Source organism: Rhinoraja longicauda, chromosome 6, assembly GCF_053455715.1.
Source record: "Rhinoraja longicauda isolate Sanriku21f chromosome 6, sRhiLon1.1, whole genome shotgun sequence".
Lineage (NCBI taxonomy): Eukaryota > Metazoa > Chordata > Chondrichthyes > Rajiformes > Arhynchobatidae > Rhinoraja > Rhinoraja longicauda.
Window position 1 is genome coordinate 28,068,721 of NC_135958.1, and position 27,727 is coordinate 28,096,447.

A 27,727-nucleotide genomic window follows, 5' to 3' on the forward strand; every position below is an offset into this window, starting at 1 on the left:
TTATTAAAGATTTTATAAGGTAATCAAAGAAAAGCTGTTCCCATGAGTTGACAGCGCAAAGACACAGATGTTAATGTCCAGGCCAGAAATAAGGGTGGAATCCAAGATTTCTATGTAACGAGGAACAACAACACTGCCTGTGAGGTTGATGGAAGTGAAAACAATTGAAGATTTCAAAAGGCAATTGAATAGTTACCTCAGAGAAATAAACCTGCAACTCTTCAAACCCGTCTCACACCTTTTGTTGTTAACTCTGGCCTTTGTTCCAACCATCTGCATGTCAACAAATTCCCCTTGCCTGTGTTAACCTATTACCTGCCAAGCTTAGTCCTGCCTTTCCCTTTATCCAGCTTTCTTCTCCGCCCCCCCCCCCCCCCCCCCATTCAGTTTGAAGACCCAAAACATCATCTATCCATGTTCTCTGGAGATGCTGCCTGACCTGCTGAGTTATGGCAGCACTTTGTGTCTTTTTGAGTATCAACCAGCATCTGCAGTTTTTGGTTTCTACATTCAAAACTTGCAGCCTACTGAGAGAGAGCAGGTGAATGGGAGAAACTGGATTGTTTTGCAGGGAGCAATATGGACTCAGCCATCTGTATGACCTCCTGGTTATCAAGACACCTTGACTCGAAAATATATAGGAAAAGACTGGAGAAAAATAGGGTGCTTTCCATTGCAAAGTCTGATCAACACATTGCAATGTAACGTGTAAAACTATACTCAGATATCAAATCCCACGATGCTTAATGTAGCTTTCCATCCACTGCATTGTGAAATCTTTGGATCTGCCCACCACTCAGACAATAAATACTCAGGGGAGGCGCCAGGATCTCGGGAGAACCTTAACTTTTCTACACTTGGCGACAGATGGTACTAAACGTACCTCAAAGGATTGAGGCTTCCATAAATCCAGAGAGGAGCCTACACCAGTAATGTGCAAGAAACACTCAGCAGGTCAGGTAGCATCAGAGGAGAGAAAAACAGAGTTAAGATTTCAGGATCGATGACCATTTATGCAATTATCTGCCGGCTCAGATAGCCATCGTGTTTTCCGTTTCTTGTGGGTGCACATTGATTGTCTCACACGCTGGGCAAACTGCACAACACAACGACCTGCGACACATGTTTGGCGAAGTTTTGTTGGTCACGTGGACATCAAAGTGACAGTTTCTGCTCAGGGCCGAAATTTTCCACCGACTTTTCCACTTTCAAAGAAATAAAGCCGCACCTGGCACCCGCCACCCACCCACCTGCGACCATCCCCAGCGTTGTGTGTGTGTGTGTGAAAGAAACGGTTCGCATTTCTTTGCAAACCCAGCCGGTGTGCCCACAAGGACATCCTCTATCTCCCCCCTCCTACCCCCCCCCCCCCCCTGCACTCAACACAAACCAGCCTCTGACTCCCAAGTCCCTTGCAAATCTCACGCCAGACAAGAACCTTGCTTATGAGGGGGGGGGGGGGGGGGGAAGAGGCAAATAATTTTAAAAGAAGACTAATAATATCACAAACATAAACCCCCCAATATACATCACAGCCCTGACACTCAACAGGGTGATGGCACGATGAAAGAATTATTTGAAAAAATCTCATTAAAAGACACCAGTTCCAACCCATGTCAGTGACTGCATAAAGTACTTTTTTTTATTTGCCAGGGTGTCCCTTAAAAGGCTAGAGGTTGAAAGAGGGGAGGGGAGGGGGGTGACAGAAGGTGTATTTTTATTTCTATTTATTAAATCCCCATTGACTCTGGTGCTAACTGCGATGAGAAGGGGGACAGGGATGGGGCGGGGCGGGGAGGGGAGGGGAGAGGTGTTCTCCAGGTAAGTCACTGCGGGGGGAAATGTATCTCTTTTTTTAATTTCGCTACTAGTTCTCGCACGTGGGGCCGGGCGTGTAAGTGTCAGGCGCTGGTGGATTGGATGGAGCGTTTCGCTACTTCCTCCTGTTACAGTGTATAGAGAGTGAGACGCTGGCGGCGGATTCTGCGCATTGACCGAACCCCCCTGTACATGAGTGAGTGAGTGTGTGTGTGTGTATATGTGTGTATGTGTATATATCAGTCTGCAAAGGAGCACTCGGGTAACACGGCCGCCGAAACAACAGCAGTAACACCAGCAAGCAAGCAAGCAGCGACCGCCTCTGGAAGCGGGTATGGCTTCAGGAGATCTATACGAGGTACTGTTTTAAAATAATCATGACTGCTGTGTGTGTGTGTGTTTGTGCCTCAACCCCCCCTTCTCCTCCCTCCCTTCTCGATCAGAATGGGGAGGGAGGGAGGGGGGGGGGGGGGCAAGGTCTAGAAAGTAGCCGATGCTCTTCCGAGGGGCTGCTTGCATTTTGCCTTCTTTCTCTTTCTCTCTCTCTCTCTCTCTCTCTCTCTCTCTCTCTCTCTCTCTCTCTCTCTCTCTCTCGCCCTCTCTTGCACACGGGGAGAAACACTGAGAAGCTTGGGATGGGAGCGCTGTCGCTTGCTTTCTCTTTCTTGTGAAATGCATTGCATGGTGATAGGCCTTAAAAAGAGAGTGGGTTAGCGGTTGCATCTGAAGGGGCAGATCGGTGCAGCACTTGCGATCACCACAGCCTGGAGGGGAGGCGAGGGGAGGAGGTTGGCCAAGTGGTGTTTGGGGAGGGGGTGTCGCGAACAGCGGTACATTGCTGAAGTGTGTACGCACTAATTTATTGACAGAACTGCTGACGACTTTTCTATGAGCATGAGTGTGCAGGAAGCTCTAGATGGAGTTTCAAACCCCACTATCACTCCTTATTTTGCATTGTATTTGGCCGCGGAAGATGCACTTTATTTGTAAATCCATGATATATAATTTATAACTTGCATAATATTGGATGGAAGAATGCGAAGGATCTGAGCAGCGTGCTGTAAGGTAGCTTAACACACATGCTTGGATGAGTGGTATGGTTTTTGAGGCAATCGGATCCGAAAGTACCGTTAAAATAGTGATCATAAGTGATACCAGCGTGGTGTATGTAACACATTCAGTTGGCTATACATTTGTCCAAAAATATGAATTGATGTTTCTTGGGTGTGTTTCTTGGGGGTGGCGTGGATGGGGGTTGAGTCTATTTTTGTCCCATTGGCCACATACTTCGCATATAAAATAATCCCGGAGTGTGTATTGGTGGATGACAAGGCTACATCCCGAATAATGTTCCAAGTGGTAATAATGTAATGGCATCTCCAATGCATGGATGACCAAGGCTGGATGACCAAGGCTGGGTGAATAGGCTTCACTGTCGTTGAAACATCTCCAAATGTCTCCGCCTTTTTATAATGAAAGAGTTTGCGACTCGTGAGATAGCGACGGAGGGCTGAGAAGGTGTGATCTCTTGTCCCGAACAAACGCAATGGAAATTCGCTGCTTGACACATGGGATGGAAATGCAACAGTGGAGCGCGCGTCGGGCGTCGGGTGGAAAGTAACAAGTCTCTGGGGTTTGGTCGGTGGTGGTGAGAAGATGGACCCACCACCTTTCTCGAGTCGGAAGCTCTAGGCTGTGGTTTAACGGACACACCGTTGCTTGGTGTTGGTTGGAAGCCAGGCAGGTGGAATGCACATAGGGATGTTGGGGCATCATTTTGGGATTAGCCTGAAGACGGATCTCGACCCGAAACGCCACCCATTCCTTCTCTCCAGAGATGCTGCCTGTCCCGCTGAGTCACTCCAGCGTTTTATGCCCATCAACGCTTTATCGTGACATTGCCCCTGCCGCTGCTTAAGGGTGTGTCGAACAAGATAGAGACCGCGAGGCTATTTCCCCGACCTTGGCGTAATAGTGCCCCGGGTGGAAAAGCGTCGGGTCTCCTGATGGACTCCACAAGATTTGGAACCCAGATTGTGTCGCGGAAAGACATGCATCCTTCATCTGATGTCGGATTGCCGTTTGTAGATGGAATTGAGGATTTCCCCCTTGGCGGGGAAGACGAGAAGGAGCTTGAGGGGAGTTTAGCGGTTCTGTCCAAGCCCTTTGATAGAAACCAGCGATGTATTGTCTTTATGTTGATTCCGAGATCAGTTGAACTTAACGGAATTGTAGGTCAACATCACCGATACTGTTGAAAACCTTCCCATTGGCATGCCAGAAGATGTCTGCCATGTCCCTCCAAATGCACCGTTGCATTCAACCGAAGACCAGCAATAAGTCTACTGACTTTACAGTAGTTCTAGCCTTGACTGCGTAGCACTGGTTCCTGGAAATAAGAATGAGAGACCGATCAGATTGGTGGATCAAGGAATGCAGAAAACCTTGGGTTTCATCTCCACCTGAGCAAAACCGGAATCATGCAATGTTGCAACTAACTGCCTTGGCCGCCGGTGTGCATTGTGCTGGCCTGGGCTGATGAACAGAACTGGAAAGTAACCCAATTTCACAGCTGAAAAGGATGAGCCCAGGGAAATAGAAACATAGAAAAAATAGGTGCAGGAGTAGGCCATTCTGCCCTTCGAGCCAGCACCGCCATTCAATATGTCATGGCTGATCATCTGAAATCAGTACCCCGTTCCTGCTTTTCCCCCCATATCCCTTGATTCCTTCAGCCCTAAGAGCTAAATGTAAGTGGAAGGAAAATACATACGAAAAGCAAGTTCTTGACCACAAAACAAATTAGACTCAAATGGCAGAATCTTCTGACATTTCATAATGAGAACTGTGGATTAAATTAGTGCAAACATAGGTAGGGAATCATCCATGTTTTGGAAACACATGCACTTTTTCAGAAATAATGTACAGCCTTCAGATACTTGACAGGTCTCCAGGGTGATTTTTAGTTGCATTTTGAAACTGGAAGAATCTTAAAATTTATGGTCTGTTCTCCATGTGCAAAGGAACTCAGGTAGGAAGTTTGGATCAGTCTTGCTGTTCTCTAAACACTGTTGAATTTGAAAACTTTCTTTCCAATGCATTGTTATTGTTTAATATGTGTTGATGTTTAGTGAAGGATGACATCCACTTTAAAAGCAAGTTGTAAGTTTAAGATATGGTTTTAAACAATTAAGTAATCTCTTTTTATGTATTTGGGCATTGGCCTATTATGTTTGTTTGAAATGTAATAAAGATTTTATATGAAATTAACAGTAAGAAAAAAAGACATGGCTTCATCATGAATAGATTGGGAAGTAAATCTAGGGTCAATAAGTGGGAATTCTCTTGGGTGCATAGGCAAGTCATGGAGATCTCTTGGGGGAAAAACATCATCTATTATACACTTAAGTTCATAAGTTATTGGAGCAGAACTAGGCCATTTGAACAATCAAATCTGCTCTTATTCACCTGCCTTCTCCCCATGACCCCTGACACCCTTACTAATCAAGAATCTGATTAGTAATTCCATCCTTTATAATATGATCGCCCAATTGACAATTGGTCCAGCTTTCTCCTGTAAGAATTAGAATGTCAGCTCCAGACAATAATGAATTCACTAGTTCAGAGATAAGATCAGAAAAAAAATCAGGTGTTTTGCATATGTTTACAGAGCAGAAGGACACTCGGGAAAGAGTAGAGCTTATTATGAACCAAAATGATAGCCTATCCATGGAGGCGGATGATGTGCCTAGAATTCCTAATGAATATTTAATAGAAAAGAATGGATTGAGCTGCCAGATGAAGTAGTCAAGGCAGGTACAATAACAGCATTTAAAGACATTTGAATAGATACATGGACAGGAAGGGGTTAGAGGGATGTGGACCCAGTGTGGACAAATGGGAGTAGCTTTAGACTGGCATCTTGGTTGGCAAGCATGTTGGGCCAAAGGGCCTGTTTCCGTGCTGTGTTTCAAGGACAACATTGATAGTTGTAGATAGGTAGCAAATTTATGAAGTATTGGTTGCGATATAGATAGTAAAAGCAAGAGGTAAGGGTTTTTGTGTCTTTGAGATGTTCTCCAGTCCAAGCTGTTAAAAGAAGTAAGGAATGATATTGCAAAGACCTGAGCATCATTTTTGAATTTTCCTTGGCTATAAGTGAGATGCCAAAGGATTGAAGGACTGACTTTGGACTTCAGAGTTACAGTGCCCACCAAGTCCATGCCAACCAGCGATCACCTCTTGTGCACTGGCACTATCGTACACACCGGGGACAATTTACAATTTTTTAAAACCCAAAGCCAATTGACCTACAAACCTGCACGTCTTTGGAGTGTGAGAGGAAACCGGAGCACCCGTGGAAAATCCACGTGGTCAACGTACAAACTCCGTACAGACAGCACCCGTAGTTAGGATCGAACCTGGGTCTCTGGTGCTGTAAGGCAGCAACTCTACCGCTGTGCCACCGTGCCGCAGCACTGTGACTGCTAACATTGTATCATTATTTGGGACGGAGAAAGATAAATCAAGTAAATATAAGCCTATTGGTTTAACATGTGGATGGCAAATTAGAGGGAACGATTCAAAGAGGCAGTATAAACCTTCATTTAGAAAGGCTGAGCAATCAAGGACACTTTGCACTGATTTGTTAAGGGAAGGTGGAGTCTGAAGTAGTTGACTGAACTTTTAAAGGTAACCAAGAGATTTGATGAGGGCAGTGTCTGAGATGTAATTTATATGGATTTCATCAAGGCATTTGACAAGGTCCCACATGGAGGGTCAGTCCAAAAAGCTAAACTGCATTTACAATCAGTTCAAAGGCAGAAAGCATGGGTTTGATTGAAATACACAGAATGCAAGAGTAACTCAGGTTGAAGAAGAGGCGTACAAGATCATGAGTGGAGATAGGGTGAATGCACAGAGTCTTTTACCCAGGGGAGGGGAATCAAGAACCAGAGAACATTGGTTTAGTAGGAATCTGAGGGGCACATTTTTCACACCAAGGGTGGTGGGTATATGGAATGAGCCATGAGAGGAGGTAGTCCAGACAGGTACTATAACAACATTTAAAAGACATTTGGACAGGCACATGATAGGAAAGGTTAGGGGTTATGAGCCAAACGCGGGCAGGTGGAACTACCGTAGAAGGGGCATCTTGGTTGGCGTGGGCAAGTTGAGCTAAAGAACCTGTTCTCTTGCTGTCTGACTCTAAGAATCTAAAGAAATGTCCCGTCCCAAAACAGCACCTAGCCATGTTCTCTACCCATGAGATGCTGCCAGTCTGAAGAAGGGTTCTGACCCGAAACGTTGCTCATCCACGTTTTCCAGAGATGCTGTCTGGCCCGCGGAGTTACCCCAGCATTGTGTCTTTTTCTGTAAACCAGCATCAGCAATTCCTTGTATCCAGGTTACGATTGACATGTACTTTTGTGATGGAAGGCTTTTATCATTGAAGAATCAGTATTGATCCCTTGTTTTGGGGCTTTGCTTATCAGCAATAAAACCCTCCGTTCAGGAGACGTGATAAGGGAGCATGCAAATGCAGACATGGGTGGTGTGGCTAGTTGGGCAGAAAATAGCAAATGGAATTTGAGGGATCTGAACAGATTGGAGGAATAGCGTGAACGTAGCATATATGTCCATCTCCATTAAAGATAGCATATGAAATAGAAACAGGAATAGGCCATTTTGTCCCTTGTGCTTGGTCCACTCGTCATTAAAATCGCAGCTGATCACTTACCTCAGCTCTTCTTTCATGCACTAACTCCATATCGGTGGATTCCCTTAAAATCTAAAAATATGTTATAGAGTCAAGCAGCACGGAAACAGGCACTCCGGCCTACCTGCCCACGTGACCAAGAAGCCCCATCTACAGTAGTCCCACTTGCTCGGGTTTGGCCCATATGCCTTGAAACCATTCTTTTCCATGTACCTGTCCAAATGTCTTTTAAATGTTGTTGCGGAACCTGCCTCAGCTACCTCCTCTGGCAGCTTGTTCCATGTTGAAAAGGTTGACTCTCAGGTTCCTATCCTTTCCCTTCTCACTTTAAAAGGTTCTCTGTCGTTCTCTGTCTTGAGCAAACTTAGTTTCCACAGTCCCTTGAGCAGAGAATTCCAAAGATCCATTAATCTCAGGGTGAAGATGGTTCTTCTCATCCCCCTACTGAATGGCTGGCATCTTATTTTAAGACTGTGAGCCCTGGCTTTAGTTTAGTTTAGTGTTGTGATGCAGCATGGAAACAGACCCTTCTACCCACCGAGTCCATGCCAACCATCGATCACTAGTACACTAGTTCTATGTTATCCCACTTTCGCATCCTAGATCCCAGCCACAATTTACAGAAGCCAATTAACCTACCTGTCTTTGGAACATGGGAGGAAACTGGAGCACCCAGAAAAAAACGCATTTGGTCGCAGGAAGAATGTACAAACACCGTGCAAACTGCACCCGAGGACAGGATCGAACCCGGGTCTCCGGCACTGTGAGGCAGTAGCTCTACCAGCTGCACAACTGTGCTACCCATGTGGCTATGGGAAACATCAACTTTACATTTGACAAACTGTTGGAGGAACTCAGCGGGTCAGGCAACATCTGTGGTTGGAAATGGAGAGACAACATTTCGGACTGAAGAAGGGACTTGACCCTAAACGTTATCTGTCTGATCCGTTGAATTTTGTTCATTGTTCCAGCATCTGCAATCCCTTGTATTGCAATCTCTGCATTTGCCCTGTTGAGCCTCTTCACAATCTTGTACATTTCAACAAGATCACCTTTCGTTCTTCTAAAGTCCAGCGAGTATTGACCCAACATTTGCATTTTTAGTTTAGTTGAGATGTACAGCATGGAAATAGGCCCTTTGGGCCACCAAGTCCACACTGACCATTGATCACCAAGTCCACACTGACCATTGATCACCTGTTCACAGTAGTTATCCCACCTCATGCAATTTACAGAGGCCAATTAATCTACAGACCAGGTAGACACAAAATGCTGGAGTAACAGACTGAGGAAGAGTCTCAACCCGAATCATCACCCATTCCTTCTCTCCAGCATTTTGTGTCTACCTTCAATTTAAACCAGCATCTGCAGTTCTTTCCTACACAATGTACAGACCAGCCCGCCTTTGGGATATGGGAGGAAACCAGATCACCCGGAGGAAACCCACACAACCACATAGAAACATAGAAAATAGGTGCAGGAGTAGGCCATTCGGCCCTTCAAGCTAGCACCGCCATTCAATATGATCATAGCTGATCATCCAGAATTAGTATCCCGTTCTGGCTTTTCCCCCATATCCCTTGATTCCCTTATCCCTAAGAGCTATAGTCAACTTTCTCTTGCATACATCCAGTGAATTGGCCTCCACTGCCTTCTGTGGCAGAGAATTCCACAGATTCACAACTCTCTGGGTGAAGAGGTTTTCCCTCATCTCAGTCCTAAATGGCCAACCCCTTATTCCTAAACTGTGACCCCTGGTTTTGGACTCCCCCAACACCAGGAACATTTTGCCTGCATCTACCCTGTCCAATCCTCTATGATTTTTATGTTTCTATAAGATCCCCTCTCATCCTTCTAAATTCCAGCAAATACAAGCCCATTCTTTCATCATATGTCAGTCCCGCCATCCCGGGAATTAACCTGGTGAACCTATGCTGCACTCCCTCAATAGCAATAATGTCCTTCCTCAAATTAGGAGAGCAAAATTGCACACAATACTCCAGGTGCGGTCTCACCAGGGCTCGTACAACTGCAGTAGGACCTCATTGCTCCTAAACTCATCCTCTCGCAATGAAGGCCATCATACCATTGGCTTTCTTCACTGCCTGCTGTACCTGCATGCTTACTTTCAGTGACTGATGTACAAGCACACCCAGTTCTCATTGCACCTCCCCTGCTCCTAATTTGACACCATTCAGATAATAATCTGCCTTCCTGTTCTTGCCACCAAAGTGGATAACCTCACATTTATTCACATTATACTGCATCTGCCATGCTTCTGCCCACTCACCCAACCTGTCCAAGTCACCCTACAGCCTCATAGCATCCTCCTCGCAGCTCACACTGCCACCCAGCTTTGTGTCACCCGCAAACTTAGATATGTTACATTTAATTCCCTCGTCTAAGACGTCAATATATTTTGTAAACAACTGGGGTTCCAGTTCCCAGGATCACAGAGAGACCGTACAAACTCCACGGAAACAGCACCTGACGTCAGGATCAAACCTGGGTCTCTGATGCCGTGAGACAGCAGCTCTATTGCTGCGCCACTGTGCTGCCCGGAATAATCCCTTGTCATGGGACAAACCTGCAATCACAGGAATCAGTCTGGTGAACTTTTGCTGCAGTCCATCCATTGTGAATAAATCCAGGGAGATCAGACCTGCTTGTAGCACTCCAGATGGAGTCTCACCCTGGCTATTCAACTGGACATCTCTATCCTTGTAGTCTAATCTTCTCACTTCCTAATTGCCTGTTGCGCCTGCATGTAAATTTTGAGTGGTTGCTGCACAGATCTCTCACTTTTTCAATCTTCTTTTTAACCAACAGTGGGGAAACTAAACACTTCTGCACATTATAGTTCATTGCTGTCTTTATGCATTCACTTAAACCTACTATAGACAATAGACAATAGACAATAGGTGCAGGAGTAGGCCATTCAGCCCTTCGAGCCAGCACCGCCATTCAATGCGATCATGGCTGATCACTATCAATCAGTACCCCGTTCCTGCCTTCTCCCCATACCCCCTCACTCCGCTATCCTTAAGAGCTCTATCCAGCTCTCTCTTGAAAGCATCCAACGAACTGGCCTCCACTGCCTTCTGAGGCAGAGAATTCCACACCTTCACCACCCTCTGACTGAAAAAGTTCTTCCTCATCTCCGTTCTAAATGGCCTACCCCTTATTCTCAAACTGTGGCCCCTTGTTCTGGACTCCCCCAACATTGGGAACATGTTATCTGCCTCTAATGTGTCCAATCCCCTAATTATCTTATATGTTTCAATAAGATCCCCCCTCATCCTTCTAAATTCCAGTGTATACAAGCCCAATCGCTCCAGCCTTTCAACATACGACAGTCCCGCCATTCCGGGAATTAATCTAGTGAACCTACGCTGCACGCCCTCCATAGCAAGAATATCCTTCCTCAAATTTGGAGACCAAAACTGCACACAGTACTCCAGGTGCGGTCTCACCAGGGCCCGGTACAACTGTAGAAGGACCTCTTTGCTCCTATACTCAACTCCTCTTGTTACGAAGGCCAACATTCCATTGGCTTTCTTCACTGCCTGCTGAACCTGCATGCTTCCTTTCATTGACTGATGCACTAGGACACCCAGATCTCGTTGAACTCCCCCTCCTCCTAACTTGACACCATTCAGATAATAATCTGCCTTTCTATTCTTACTTCCAAAGTGAAGAACCTCACACTTATCTACATTAAACTGCATCTGCCATGTATCCGCCCACTCACACAACCTGTCCAGGTCACCCTGCAGCCTTATTGCATCTTCCTCACAATTCACACTACCCCCCAACTTAGTATCATCTGCAAATTTGCTAATGGTACTTTTAATCCCTTCGTCTAAGTCATTAATGTATATCGTAAATAGCTGGGGTCCCAGCACCGAACCTTGCGGTACCCCACTGGTCACTGCCTGCCATTCCGAAAGGGACCCATTTATCCCCACTCTTTGCTTTCTGTCTGTTAACCAATTTTCTATCCATGTCAGTACCCTACCCCCAATACCATGTGCCCTAATTTTGCCCACTAATCTCCTATGTGGGACCTTGTCGAAGGCTTTCTGAAAGTCGAGGTACACCACATCCACTGACTCTCCCTTGTCAATTTTCCTAGTTACATCCTCAAAAAATTCCAGTAGATTTGTCAAGCATGATTTCCCCTTCGTAAATCCATGCTGACTCGGAACGATCCCGTTACTGCTATCCAAATGCTCAGCAATTTCGTCTTTTATAATTGACTCCAGCATTTTCCCCACCACTGATGTCAGACTAACTGGTCTATAATTACCCGTTTTCTCTCTCCCTCCTTTCTTAAAAAGTGGGATAACATTTGCTATTCTCCAATCCACAGGAACTGATCCTGAATCTATAGAACATTGAAAAATGATCTCCAATGCTTCCACTATTTCTAGAGCCACCTCCTTAAGTACTCTGGGATGCAGACCATCAGGCCCTGGGGATTTATCAGCCTTCAGTCCCATCAGTCTACCCAAAACCATTTCCTGCCTAATGTGGATTTCCTTCAGTTCCTCCATCACCCTAGGTTCTCCAGCCCCTAGAACATTTGGGAGATTGTGTGTATCTTCCTCAGTGAAGACAGATCCAAAGTAACGGTTTAACTCGTCTGCCATTTCTTTGTTCCCCATAATAAATTCCCCTGCTTCTGTCTTCAAGGGACCCACATTTGCCTTGACTATTTTTTTCCTCTTCACGTACCTAAAAAAACTTTTGCTATCCTCCTTTATATTATTGGCTAGTTTACCCTCGTACCTCATCTTTTCTCCTCGTATTGCCTTTTTAGTTAACTTTTGTTGCTCTTTAAAAGAGTCCCAATCCTCTGTCTTCCCACTCTTCTTTGCTATGTTATACTTCCTCTCCTTAATTTTTATGCTGTCCCTGACTTCCCTTGTCAGCCACAGGTGTCTCTTACTCCCCTTAGAGTCTTTCCACCTCTTTGGAATAAATTGATCCTGCAACCTCTGCATTATTCCCAGGAATACCTGCCATTGCTGTTCTACCGTCTTCCCTGCTAGGGCCTCCTTCCAATCAATTTTGGCCAGCTCCCGCCTCATGCCTCTGTAATCCCCTTTGCTATACTGCAATACCGACACTTCCGATTTTCCCTTCTGCCTTTCCATTTGCAGAGTAAAACTTATCATGTTGTGATCACTGCCTCCTAATGGCTCTTTTACCTCTAGTCCCCTTACCAGATCAGGATCATTACACAACACTAAATCCAGAATTGCCTTCTCCCTGGTAGGCTCCAGTACAAGCTGTTCTAAGAATCCATCTCGAAGGCACTCTACAAACTCTCTTTCCTGGGGTCCATTTCCAACCTGATTTTCCCAGTCTACCTGCATGTTGAAATCTCCCATAACCACCGTAGCATTACATTTTTGACACGCCAATTTTATCTCCTGATTTAACTTGCACCCTAAGTCGAGGCTACTGTTTGGGGGCCTATAGATAACTCCCATTAGGGTCTTTTTACCCTTACAATTTCTCATTTCTATCCATACTGATTCAACATCTCCTGATTCTATGTCACCCCTTGCAAGGGAATGAATATCATTCCTTACCATCAGAGCAACCCCACCCCCTCTGCCCACCTGTCTGTCTTTTCTATACGTTGTGTACCCCTGAATATTCAGTTCCCAGCCCTGGTCCTCTTGTAGCCATGTCTCAGTGATCCCTACAACATCATACTTGCCCATGACTAACTGAGCCTCAAGCTCATCCACTTTATTTTTTATACTACGCGCATTTAAGTACAACACTTTAACTTCTGTATTTACCTCCCCTCTCACATCGTTCACAATTGGCCCTGCCCTTAATTTCTTTTCCGCTCTGGAACTTCTGTTCCCATTCTTCCTAGAGTCTTTTGCAATATCTCCTGTATTCCCTTTTACCTCATCTTCATATTCACAATTTGTTAACCCCTCCCCCCCACTACTTAGTTTAAAGCCACAGGTGTCACACTAGCAAACCTGCCTGCCAGAATGTTTGTCCCCCTGCTGTTAAGATGCAACCCGTCCCTTTTGTACAAGTCACCCCTAGCCCAGAAGAGATCCCAGTGGTCCAGAAATCTAAATCCCTGCTCTCTGCACCAGTCCCTCAGCCATAAATTCATACCCTCTATCTCTCTGTTCCTGGCCTCACCAGCACGAGGTACCGGTAGCAGTCCAGAGAAACCTCTGTGCCCTCCCTTCGAAGACCACTCTACCATCTGGAATGTATAATTAACAATCAAATGAAGTGTACATGAGCCCCTCACCAAGTCACATTCCCTGCAGCAGATCCCCAATCACAATTTCTCAGCCTAAAAATGGCCCATCTATTCCCTCTCTTTTTTTCCATCTAATCAACCCTCAATGTATGTTTCTATAACGTGATTGCTAACTCTAATCAATAATCCCTCATGTGGCGCCTCAATGAAGGTTGCCTGCAAGTCCAAATACACTACATCAAAGAGAGAAGTTTATAAGATACAGGAGCAGAATTAGACAATAGGTGCAGGAGGAGGCCATTCGGCCCTTCGAGCCAGCACCGCCATTCAATGTGATCATGCATGGCTGATCATTCTCAATCAGTACCCCATTCCTGCCTTCTCCCCATACCTCCTGACTCCGCTATCCTTAAGAGCTCGATCTAGCTCTCTCTTGAATGCATTCGGAGAATTGGCCTCCACTGCTTTCTGAGGCAGAGAATTCCACAGATTTACAACTGACTGAAAAAGGTTTTCCTCATCTCAGTTATAAATGGCCTACCCCTTATTCTTAAACTGTGGCCCCTTGTCCTGGACTCCCCCAACATTGGGAACATGTTTCCTGCCTCTAACGTGTCCAACCCCTTAATAATCTTATACGTTTCGATAAGATCTCCTCTCATCCTTCTAAATTCCAGAGTACTTAAGGAGGTGGCGTTAGAAATTGTGGACGCATTGGTGATCATTTTCCAATGTTCTATAGATTCAGGATCAGTTCCTATGGATTGGAGGGTAGCTAATGTTGTCCCACTTTTTAAGAAAGGAGGGACAGAGAAAACGGGAAATTATAGACCAGTTAGTCTGACATCAGTGGTGGGGAAGATGCTGGAGTCAATTATAAAAGACGAAATTGCGGAGCGTTTGAATAGTAGTAACAGGATTGTTCCGAGTCAGCATGGATTTACGAAGGGGAAATCATGCTTGACTAATCTTCTGGAATTCTTTGAGGATGTAACTAGGAAAATTGACAGGGAGAGCCGGTGGATGTGGTGTACCTTGACTTTCAGAAAGCCTTTGACAAGGTTCCACATAGGAGATTAGTGAGCAAAATTAGAGCACATGGTATTGGAGGTAGGGTACTGACATGGATAGAAAATTGGTTGACAGACAGAAAGCAAAGAGTGGGGATAAATGGGTCCCTTATAGAATGGCAGGCAGTAACTAGTGGGGTAACGCAAGGCTTGGTGCTGGGACCGCAGCTATTTACAATATACATTAATGACTTGGATGAAGGTGTGGCGGCTCCCAAGGGTCGGGCCATACCATTACCAACCCCTCGGCACGGTAATGGACCAGTCCAGGGGGGCGGCCCTTTGCTACGGATATAAGGACGAGGTTTTGGGCGCAAAGTCATTCCAGCAGACTTGACCGGTCTGATAACTGTAATAAAATCAAACCTCCCGAAATACCCGGCTCCTCGCCTTTATTTCGGGCCTCTTTCGACGCGCCAAAATAGTCCATTGATAGTATGATGGACGCAAGATGGAAAGCCGACCATTCGTCCGGCTTGCAGGCCGACCAGGCCGCAGCTGTTGACGCGGTAGGCATCAAACTCCCGACATTCTGGACCACCCGGGCTCGCGTTTGGTTTCACCAAGCAGAGGCTCAGTTCCAGCTGTGGGGAATCACGACGGACGACACCCGCTTTTTCCATCTGGTGGGTGCCCTTGACCAGGACACGGCCGAAGAGATCACGGAGTTCCTCGAGAACCTCCCCACCCACGATAAGTAGCTACCATGGGTCTTGCTGGGCATCCGGACTGCGCCCAAGGAGGACCTGGCCTCTTCGTCAGCGGAGCTCGTATACGGGTCACCGTTCACGGTGCCCGGGGAGTTGGTGCCCTCATTGCCGGGGCGAGAGGAACCGCCCTCATCCACCCTACAGTGCCTTCGCGAGCGAGTTGGCAAGCTCGCACCGGTGCCGACGTCCCGCCATGGGACATTCTGCCCGCACGTGCCATCGGCCCTCCGGGACTGCGCCTTTGTGTTCCTGCGCCGTGACTACCACCGGACGCCACTCCAGAGGCCGTATGAGGGCCCGTACCGGGTGTTGGAGCACGGGCAGACAACCTTTGTCTTGGACATGGGGGGCCGGCCGGAGGCCGTGTCAATTCACCGTTTAAAGCCGGCCCACTTGGACATCGACCAACCGGTGTGGGTTGCCCAGCCTCGGCCACGAGGTCGCCCCCGTTTGCGGGTCCCACCACCTGTCCCACCTCCTGTCCCTCCAACTGTGCCTCAGCCGGCCCCTCTGTCGACCGACTTACGTACGCGGTCCGGGCGGGTTGTGCGACCACCGGTGCGTTTCGTGCCTCCGGTTCTGGGGGGGGGGTCGTGTGGCGGCTCCCAAGGGTCGGGCCATACCATTACCAACCCCACGGCACGGGAATGGACAGGTCCAGGGGGGCGGCCCTTTCCTACTGATATAAAGACGAGGTTTTGGGCGCGAAATCATTCCAGCAGACTTGACCGGTCTGATAACTGTAATAAAATCAAAAATCCCGAAATACCCAGCTCCTCGCCTTTATTTCAGGCCTCTTTCGACGTGCCACAAAGGGATTAAAAGTACCATTAGCAAATTTGCAGATGATACAAAGCTGGGTGGCAGTGTGAACTGTGAGGAAGATGCTATGAGGTTGCAGGGTGACTTGGACAGGTTGTGCGAGTGGGCGGATGCATGGCAGATGCAGTTTAATGTGGATAAGTGTGAGGTTATCCACTTTGGTGGTAAGAATAGGAAGGCAGAGTATTATCTGAATGGTGTCAAGTTAGGAACAGGGGACGTACAATGAGATCTGGGTGTCCTAATGCATCAGTCACTGAAAGGAAGCATGCAGGTACAGCAGGCAGTGAAGAAAGCCAATGGAATGTTGGCCTTCATAACAAGAGGAGTTGAGTATAGGAGCAAAGTGGTCCTTCTGCAGTTGTACAGGGCCCTAGTGAGACCGCACCTGGAGTACTGTGTGCCGTTTTGGTCTCCAAATTTGAGGAAGGATATTCTTGCTATTGAGGGCATGCAGCGTAGGTTTATTAGGTTACACTGGAATTTAGAAGGATGAGAGGAGATCTTATCGAAACGTATAAGATTATTAAGGGGTTGGACACGTTAAAGGCAGGAAACATGTTCCCAATGTTGGGGGAGTCCAGAACAAGGGGCCACAGTTTAAGAATAAGGGGTAGGCTATTTAGAAACTTTTTCAGTCAGAGAGTTGTGAATCTGTGGAATTCTCTGCCTCAGAAGGCAGTGGAGGCCAATTCTCTGAATGCATTCAAGAGAGATCTAGATAGAGCTCTTAAGGATAGCGGAGTCAGGGGGTATGGGGAGAAGGCAGGAACGGGGTACTGATTGAGAATGATCAGCCATGATCACATTGAATGGCGGTGCTGGTTCGAAGGTCCGAATGGCCTCCTCCTGCACCTATTGTCTATTGTCTAAATTCCAGTGTATACAAGCCTAGTCAATCCAGTCTTTCAACATACGACAGTCCCGCCATTCCGGGAATTAACCTAGTAAACCTACGCTGCACGCCCTCAATAGCAAGAATATCCTTCCTCAAATTTGGAGACCAAAACTGCACACAGTACTCCAGGTGCGGTCTCACTAGGGCCCTGTACAACTGCAGAAGGACCTCTTTGCTCCAATACTCAATTCCCCTTGTTATGAAGGCCAACATTCCATTGGCTTTCTTCACTGCCTGCTGTACCTGCATGCCTTTCAGTGACTGATGCACTAGGACACCCAGATCTCGTTGTACGTCCCCTTTTCCTAACTTGACACCATTCAGATAATACTATGCCTTCCTATTCTTACCACCAAAGTGGATAACCTTATGCCATTCAAGCCATTGACTCTGCTCAGCCATTCAATCATGGCCGATCTATTTTTCCCTCTCAACCCCATTCTCCTGCCTTCTCTCTGTAACCTTTGTCCCCCATTTTTAATCAAGAATCTTATCAATCTCTGCTTTAAAAATACCCAATGACTTGGCCTCCACAACCATCTGTGGCAATTAATTCCACAGATTCACCACTCTCTGGATGAAGAAATTTCTCTTCATTCTAAAGGTACGTCCTTTTATTCTGAGGTTGTGCCCTCTGGCCCTAGACTCTCCCACTACTGGAACCATCTTCACATCTACACTATCCAGGCCTTTCATATTCAGGATTTTGAGATTTAGGAGTCCAAAAAATGAGATCTCGAAGTACAGAGGCATGGTTTCTAGAAAGTGACAGTTCAAGTGGATAGGGTTGTGAAGAAGGCATTTGGCATGCTAGCCTTCATTTAGAAGATAGGCACAAAGTGCTGGAGTAACTCAGTGGGTCAGGCAGCATCTCTGGAGATAAAGGGTGGGTGATGTTTCGGACCCTTCTTCAGACACCCATCCTTTTTATCCAGAGATACTGCCTGACCCGCTGCATTACTTCAGCACTTTGTGTCGGTCTTGGGTATAAACAAGCATCTGCAGTTCTTTGTTTCTACATTTAGTCTTCATTGAGAAAGGGTATTGAGTACTAAAGTTGGGGCATCATGATGTAGCTGTACAAGTCATTCGTGAGACCACCCTTGGACTACTGCATGGGTGCCCATCTATAAGATGGATGTCATTAAGTTGGAAAGAAGTAGAAGAGATTCTCTAGGATGTTACCTTGACTTGTCGGCTTCAGATATAGAGAGAGAGGTTCTATAGCCTTGGACTTTTTTCTTTGGGGCGTAGGAGGTTGAGAAGTGCCCTTATTAAAGCGCACAAAATTATGAGGGGCATGGATAAAGTGAATGCTCAGTCTTTTCCCCAGAGTACAGGATTCTGATGATAGAGAGCATAGGCTTAAGGTGAGCGGGGAACGATTTAAGAAGGACTTCATGGGCAATGATTTCACTCAGAGTGTAGTCCGCATTTGGAAATAACTGCCAGAGGAAGCTTTTGAAGTGGTTATAATTACAACTTTCCAAAGACATTTTGACAGAAAGAATTTAGAGGATATGGGCTAAATGCAGACAGATGGGATGCACCAGATGCCCAAATTGGTTGACATGGACAAGTTGGGCCAAAGGGCCCGTTTCATGCTGCACAGCTCTATGACATTATTTGCTTTGTACTTATCCTTTATACTATTTACAACCTCAAAAAATAGATACGACCTCAATAGATTTGACAAAGTTTCCCTTTCATGTCACCTCTGCTCCATCGCCACTTCCTCAATAATATTTTCCAACATTTCCCCAGTACTGTTGTCAGGCCAATTGGCCTACAGTTAGTTCCCTGTTTCCCCTCTCCCTCATTTCTTAAATACAAGCTGTCCCAGGTAACAGTTTTACAGAAATCTGCAAGTCAACCTTTGCCTGCAAGTTGGAAAATACGGCAAAAACATTCATAAGGTAACCACACCTCCAGAGTATTGTAATGAATGCTATCAAAAGCACGTAAGACTGATAAGAAAGAACAATGACTTAAAATGGTGAGTGAGAGGAAACGAGTTCTGCTGAGCATAGGAAATAACATATGTACTTGCATTGGACTTTTGAGGTTAATAATATAATGGGAGATAATTAGTTGAGTTTAATATTGACACGTGTACAGTGAAAAGCTTTCCAGTCAAAGAAAAAAAACTCTACATGATTACAATCAAGCTGTTCACAATGCACAGATAAAGGATAAAGGGTACAACATTTAGTGCAGGATAAAGCTCACTAAAGTCCAATTAAAGATAGTTCAAAGGTCTCCAGTGAGGTAGAACAAGGGGCCACAGTTTAAGAATAAGGGGTAGGCCATTTAGAACTGAGATGAGGAAAAACTTTTTCAGTCAGAGAGTTGTGAATCTGTGGAATTCTCTGCCTCAGAAGGCAGTGGAGGCCAATTCTCTGAATGCATTCAAGAGAGAGCTAGATAGAGCTCTTAAGGATAGCGGAGTCAGGGGGTATGGGGAGAAGGCAGGAACGGGATACTGATTGAGAATGATTAGCCATGATCACATTGAATGGCGGTGCTGGCTCGAAGGGCCGAATGGCCTCCTCCTGCACCTATTGTCTATTGTAAACTACATCTGCTGGCTCGAAGGGCCGAATGGCCTCCTCCTGCACCTATTGTCTATTGTCTAGATGGGAGGTTAGGACCGCAGTCCAGCTGGCGAGTGGTGTCCATAACATGGGGTTCCGAGCCCGGGGAATGTCTATAGTAGGGTTACGTTTGCTACTTTGTAACCTGTGGGAACCATTGTAGACTTTTGACGGAGACCAACCATTGGTATTGGTTTATTATTGTCATGTGTAGCGAGATACAATGAAAAACGTTTTTTCCCGTGCTCTCTGCGTAGATCATGCCATACATGGGTGTAGTCATAACATACATGAGTACAGCAATTAGTGCAAAAGGGAAATGTATCACAATGCAGAATACAGTATTATAGGGCACTGTAGCAAACCTGGTTATGTATGCTATCCGGACAAATCATAATGTACATCAGGTAGTGCAAAAGAGAAAATAATCAGAATGCATCATAGAGTGTTACAGCTGCAGAGAAAGTGCAGATAAAAAAGTGCATGAGCCACAGCGAGGAAGATTGGAGGATCAGGAATACATCTTTAGCAAGAAATCTGTTCAATTGTTTGATAACAGTGGGGAAGAAACTCGCCCTCTATCTGATGGTACATGGTTTCAAGGACCGAATCTAATATCTCCATAGTCACCTCTTTTAAAATGTCATCATATCCGAAGGATGTAGTGCCTTTCAGTCCCATTCATATCTGCAAAACATTTTAGATGTAGTTTAGTTTATTGTCACATGAACTGAGGTACAGTGAAAAACTTTTATGCTGAGTGCTATCCAGTTAGCGAAAAGACTATACATGATAACAATCCAGCCATTCACAATGTACAGGATGAGGGGAATAATGTTTAGTGTAAAATAAAGTCCAATTAAAGATAGTCTGAGTCTCCAATGAGGTAGATGGTAGGTCAGGACTGCCCTCGAATTGGTGATAGGATGGTTCAGTTGCCTGGCAATAGCTGGGAAGAAACTGTCGCTGAATCTGTAGGTGAGTGTTTTAACATTTCTGTCCCTCTTGCCTGATGCTAATATCGTTGAGCTCTCATTTACTTAAAGTCAATAAAAAATACTTGTTTAATTTCTTTATTTTCCTTATTCCCTAATATAATTTCGTCTGCATCCACCCATATTAGCGTTCGTTAATTTTTACCTTTTCGTGTAGCTGTAGAAGATCTTGTATCCAGGTTTATTGGTGACACAAAGCTTGGTGGCAGTGTAGGCTGTGCAAGGAAGCTCCTGGAGATATGGACCGGTGGATAAGCTAGTTTGAAGACATATGGATTGCTTTACTATATTAACTGAGCCACAGGGTTTAATATCTGGGATCTGTGTACAACATGGGTTAGACCACACCTTGAGCACTGCCTACAATTGTAGTAACCACACCTCTCGCTGCCACGGCAAGGCCACCAGCATAATCAAGCACGAGTCTCGCCCTGGTCATGCCCTCTTCTCCCCTCTCCCATCAGGCAAGAGGTATAGAAGTGTGAAACCTCACACCTCCAGATTCAGGGACCGTTTCTTCCCAGCTGTTATCAGGCAACTGAACCATCCTATCAACAACTAGAGAGCGGTCCTGAGCTACCAGCTACCTCGTTGGAGACCCTTGGACTAGCTTTAATGGACTTTATCTTGCACTAACGTTATTCCCTCTATCGTGTATTTGTATACTGTGGATGGCTCGATTGTAATCATGTATTGCCTTTCCGCTGACTGGTTAGCACGCAACAAAAGCTTTTCACTGTACCTCGGTACAAATGACAATAAACTAAACTAAACATGCAAGGTTTGAAAAGATGTGATTGCACTTGAGATGGTTTAAAGGAGATTTACAAGGAATAGAAAACGGTAGCTTAGGAGAAAGATTGGGCAGGCTAAGGAAGTTTTCTCTGGAAAGAGGTGGCTGAAACAGGTCTTAACTGAGATATGCGATATAAACTATGAGATACCTGGATAGAGTAAACTAGAGGAACCCATTTCCCTGAACTGAGGGGACAAAAACAGGCAGTATTGATTTAATATAACTGGTAAAACGGTGGTAGTGAAGAAGTGGAGCAGTATTTTCACCCAGAGAGTGTTGGTAATCTAGAACGTTGCCTGGATGTGTGCCTAAAAGAGCTGGCACCCAGATAGACATAGTGGCAGAATGGTTTTACTGTGTTGTAAATATTCTGTAATTCTACTCTACACTCTCTGGGGAAGGAACGTCCAACAACAACAAGGCCCAGTGACACATTAGAGACATAGAGTCATACCACATGGGAACAGGCCCTTCAGCCCAACTCGTCCATGCTGTGCAAGATGCCCCATTTAAGCTGGTATCATTTGCCCGCATTTGGCCCCTATCCCTCTAAGTAGCATCATAGAAAACAGGCCTCTTTGGCCCACAGAGTCTACAATGATCATTGATCACCAGTTCACACTAGTTCTATGTTATTCCACTTTCTCATCCACTCCCTACACACTGGGGGGAATTTTACAGAAGCCAATTAACCTATAAACCGCACATCTTCAGGATGTGGGAGGAAACTGGAAGCAGCTGGAGGAAACCAATAGAGAGAACGTGCAAACTCCACACGGATAGCACCAGTGGTCAGGATCGCACGCGCGTTTCTGCCACTGAGGCAGCAGCTGTGCCACTGTGCCACCATATTCAATACAACAAAGGCATCCTCTTCACAGTTAGCGAACAGAATTTGTCACCAAATGATCTATGTCTGTATTAGGACAGATGATCAAAAGTATGGTCACAAAGATGGTTTTCAAGGTATGTCTTGAAAGATGCAATAAGATAGGGAGGCTTAAGGAAAAATCTCCAAAGCTTCTGGTCATGACAGTTGAAAGCCTAGCTACTGATTGCGAAGTTATTAAATTTGAGTGCAGAATCAGAGGAAGGGAGACATTTCAGTGGGTATCGGACTGAAGGAGATTACAGGGACAATGCATTGGAAGATTATGGAACGCCCATCGACGCCTTTACTTCCTTAGACGATTGAGCTGATTTGGTATGCCAATGAATACTCTCTTGCACTTCTATAGGTGTAAGGTGGAGAGCATATTCATGGGTTGCATCAAAGCCTGGTTCAGCAACTTAAACGCCCAGGAATGAAGAAAATCACAAAGAATGGTGGACACTGTCCGTCACAGGTACTGACCTCTCCACCATCGAAGGGATCTATTGGGGCCACTGCCTTAAAAGGGCAGCCAGTATCATCAAAACTCATTTCACTCTTATCACGAGGAAAAAGGTCGAGGAGTCCAAACACCGTGATCACCAGGATCAAGAATAGCTCCTTCCCAATGACCATCAGGCTCTTGAACACTACACAACACAACCTATGAACTATGGCTGTACTGAGGACTTCAGACTTTCTTTTGCATTAGTATAGGAGTTATTAATTTAAATAATTTTTGTGTACCATATATTATCTGTGTGAATTGTGTTTACAGACCTGTTATGCTGCAGCAAGTAAGAATTACATCATTTCATATGACATTTCAACACACTTGAGTTGACTCTTGACTCTGGAGATGTGAAATCTAGATTTGAATCCATTCTATTCCTCTCAGATTTAACCTTTGTCGCCAGTCCTTCCTAAATCCCTCAAACATTTGTGCCTTTTGTAACGGCCAATGGGGATTCATTGTCTTCACACAACGTGGGCACATGGAATGGTGCAATTCAATAAAGTAAATATCATAATGGAATAATTTGAGTAGAAATCCAGACTCGGCGGTGGAATATTTTTTGAGTAGCATTGTTGATAAACATTTAGGTTGTTTTGTCATTTTGCAAAAGCAAATAGAATTTAAATGGGCATAATTTCAGATTAGCAAATTTAACAGTGACGTTAAAGAGGGAGACTTTGCTGCTTCTGAATAATAGTGTTAATGTGGATCAGCGCACACTTAGCTAACCACATCTGCACTCTCAGCACTTTTTCTTAAAATACATTGTTATCCTAACTATAATCTTCTTAACAATGTCTTCCTTGAACCTTTTTAAATCTCTCTTCCATGCCTGCAGTTCCTTTCACTCCCACATCCATCAGACAGTCTTGAAGAAGGGTCCCAACCTGAAATGTCATCTATCCATTTTCCCTCCATTGATGCTGCTTGACTCATTGAGTTTAGTTTTTCGTTTAGAGATACAGCACGACCAGCGAGCACTCTAGCACTCTCCTTCACACGAGGGACAATTCACAATTTTTACCGAAACCAATTAACGTACAAACTTGCACGTCTTTGGAGTGTGGGAGGAATCCGGAGCATTCGTAGAAAACCCATGCGGTCACAGAGAGAACGTACAAACTCCGTGCTGACAGCACCTGTAGTCAGGATCTAACCCGGGTCTTTGGCACTGTAAGCCAGCAACTCTACCGCTGTGACACTGTGCCGCCCTTCCTCCAGCAGTTTATGTTTTGCTCAAGGTTCCAGCATTTGCATTTTCTTGTGTCTCAAGATAATGTTATATGTTGTTTCTATTAGCACATATTAAATATAAGGCAAGAGGAAGGTGTACTATAAACTGCACGGACCCGAGGAAGCATTGATGTACAGAGAAAACATGGGGGTGCACGTCCACAACTTCCTAAAAGTGGTAACACAAGTGGATTAGATGTCATTGGACTGATTAGGGTACGAGCTTTATTTCTTGTTCATTTTTAAGTAATTATTAATAAAATATTGCCAAGCACCCTTCCACATTGCAAGTAGATCTAATTATACATTTAACACCAATACATGAGTATTATCTTGGGTAAGAAATCGATTATTATAAGATGCTGAAAAATATATGTATGGTTAGCCTATAGGCTTTTATGTAGAGATATTTGATAGTTCAGTGATTGCCAATTGTTTTATATCTCTTGTGAAAACTAGAGACACTTTGCATTGTTCAGTAGCACTGCTTTTTGTCCTGTTATCTCCGACCCCATTGCATCATGTCATTAATGAGTAGGTAATGCCAATAATTTCTTGTTAATAATAGCATCAAGTCTGAACAGTGCTCTGGGAAATCAATTGCACTGACATATACTGTATCTTCAAATAGATGGCTTGTACTGTGGCTGGAGTCTGATTGTTGTTTAGATTGGGAACATAATATCACACGTTATTCAATTTATTGACGAATGAAATTTTAAATGTTAAGATAACTAAAATATGAGCCAGCGGGTCAGGCAGCATCTCTGGAGAAAATGAATAGTTAAAGTTTTGGGTCGAGACCCTTCTTCACGGCCCGGTTTTATGTTCTCCCCAAAATCTATAAACTGCCCTGGCAGACCCATTGTTTCTGCTTGCTCCTGCCCCACTAAAATAATTTTGGTCTGAAGAAGAGTTTCGACCCGAAATGTCACCTATTCTTTTTTTCCAGAGATGCTGCCAACCCCTCTGAGTTACTTGAGCTCAGCTTTCTGTGTCTATCTTTGGTGTAAACCAGCATTAGCAGTTCTTGCTGCACACCGAATTTGAGCCATATTGGTCCAATTTCATTGTTGAGGTTTGTGTCATTGTACATAACTAAATTAGGTTTAGGTTGGGGTTTCTTATTGCCACATGTACCAAGGTCCAGTGAATAGCTTTGTTTTGCATGCTATCCAAACTGATCAGATATACCATACAATCAGTTGAAACTCAAGTACAATAGACAGAACAAAGGGTGCAGAATCTAGTTCTCACACATTGAAGTGCATCAGTTGCTGCTGAATTTGGGAAATCCCCCAAGTTTCAAATCGACATTGCAGGGCTTAGCACTGGCAGTCTTGATTCTAAATGAGTAGGGTCTATAATGAAGATCATGTCCTTTTGGGAACTGGACCTGTTTATATTGGTTCTTGCGGACGAGCCTTGAGAATTTGCGCTGGGAAGCATTGAAGGCTTTCTGTGGCCTAGTACACACATTAGCAACCCAAACTCAGCAGGTAATGAGTAATGTTGTTTCAAGAACTGAAGATATGGAAGCAGATGTCAGCCATGTGGCCTTTTATGGATGCTCTACCATTTTTAATCCTTGGCCTATATAGACCAATGGCTCAGTGGTTCAATGGTGCTTTCTTTGTCAAATACAGTGCATTCAGAAATTATTCAGACAGCTTCACTTTTTCCACATTTTGTAACGTTACAGCCTTATTTAAAAATTGATTAAATTCTTTTTTTTAATCATCAATCTACACACAATACCCCATAATAAAAAAGCGAAAACAGGTGTTTAGAAATTTTTGCAAAGCAATTAAGAAGAAATAACTGAAATATCACATTTACATAAGTATTCAGACTCTTTACTCAGTATGTTGTTGAGGCACTTTTGGCAGCGATTACAACCTCAAGTCTTCTTGGGTATGACGCTACAAGCTTGGCACACCTGTATTTGGGTAATTTCTCCCATTCTTCTCTGCAGATCCTCTCAAGCTCTGTCAGGTTGGATGGGGAGTGTCGATGCACAGCTATTTTCCGGTGCCTCCAGAGATGTTCGATCAGGTTAAAGTCCGGGCTCTGGCTGGGTCAATCAAGGACATTCACAGACTTGTGACAAAGCCACTCCTGCGTTGCCTTGGCTGTGTGCTTAGGATCGTTGTCCTGTTGGAAGGTGAACCTCCGCACCAGTCTGAGGTCCAGAATGCTCTGGAGCAGGTTTTCATCAAAGATCTCTCTGTACTTTGCTCTGTTCATCTTTCCCTCGATCCTGACTAGTCTCCCAATTCCTGCCGCTGAGAAACATCCCCACAGCATGATGTTGCCACCACCATGCTTCACCGTAGGTATGGTATTGGCCAGTTGATGAGCGGTGCCTGGTTTCCTCTAGATGTGACGCTTGGCATTCAGGCCAAAGAGTTCAATCTTGGTTTCATCAGACCAGAGAATCTTGTTTCTCATGGTCTGAGAGTCCTTTAGGTGCCTTTTGGAAACTCCAAGCGGGCTATCATGTGCCTTTTACTGAGGAGTGGCTTCCATCTGGCCACTCTACCATAAAGGTCTGGTGAAGTGCTGCAGATATAGTTGTCCTTCTGGAAGGTTCTCCCATCTTCACAGAGGAACTTTGGAGCTCTGTCAGAGTGACCATCGAGTTCTTGGTCACCTCCCTGATCAAGGCCCTTCTCCCCCGATGCTCAGTTTGTCCGGGTGGCCAGCTCTATGAAGAGTCCTGGTGGTTCCAAATTTCTTCCATTTAAGAATGACGGAGGCCACTGTGCTCTTCGGGACCTGCAATGCTGCAGAAATTGTTTTATATCCTTCCCCAGATCTGTGTCTCGACACAATCCTGTCTCGGAGGTCTACAGACAATTCTTTTGTCTTCATGGCTTGGTTTTTGCTCTGACATGCACTGTCAATTGTGGGACCTTATATAGACAGGTGTGTGCTTTTCCAAATCATGTCCAATCAATTTAATTTACCACTGGTGGACTCTAATCAAGTTGTAGAAACATCTCAAGGATAATCAATGGAAACAGGATGAACCTAAGCTCAATTTTGAGTGTCATAGCAAAGGGTCTGAATACTTATGTAAATGTGATATTTCAGTTATTTCTTTTTAATTACTTTGTAAAAATTTCTAAACACCTGTTTTTGCTTTTTATTATGCGGTATTGTATGTAGATTGATGGTTAAAAAAATGAATTTAATCCATTTTAAAATAAGGCTGTAACGTAACAAAATGTGGAAAAAGTGAAGGGGTCTGAATACTTTCTGAATGCACTGTATGCAACTGCACAGTGAAATTCTTTTTGCATATTTATACATGCAAGTACCACCATGTTTTGGCGCCATTTCCAAAGTTCAAAGTCTGGTCCGTCCGCGCGCTCTGTCTACTGCGGCTCTTTCCCACCCTGGTAACCCCCAGGCACCTGCAAGGTTTACTTACG

The 27,727-nt window shown here is 44.9% G+C and overlaps 1 protein-coding gene across 2 annotated transcripts in view; it reads left to right on the forward strand.

The window, feature by feature from the left end:
- The first annotated feature begins 1,917 nt into the window (after window positions 1-1,917).
- Window positions 1,918-27,727, forward strand: part of LOC144594348 (chromodomain Y-like protein 2) — a 130,138-nt gene continuing 104,328 nt past the window's right edge. For both annotated transcript variants that reach the window (XM_078400731.1, XM_078400732.1), the window contains exon 1: window positions 1,918-2,176. In XM_078400731.1, the coding sequence (XP_078256857.1) occupies window positions 2,153-2,176 (24 nt within the window). In that variant the 5' untranslated portion in view covers window positions 1,918-2,152. The remainder of the gene's footprint in view (window positions 2,177-27,727) is intronic.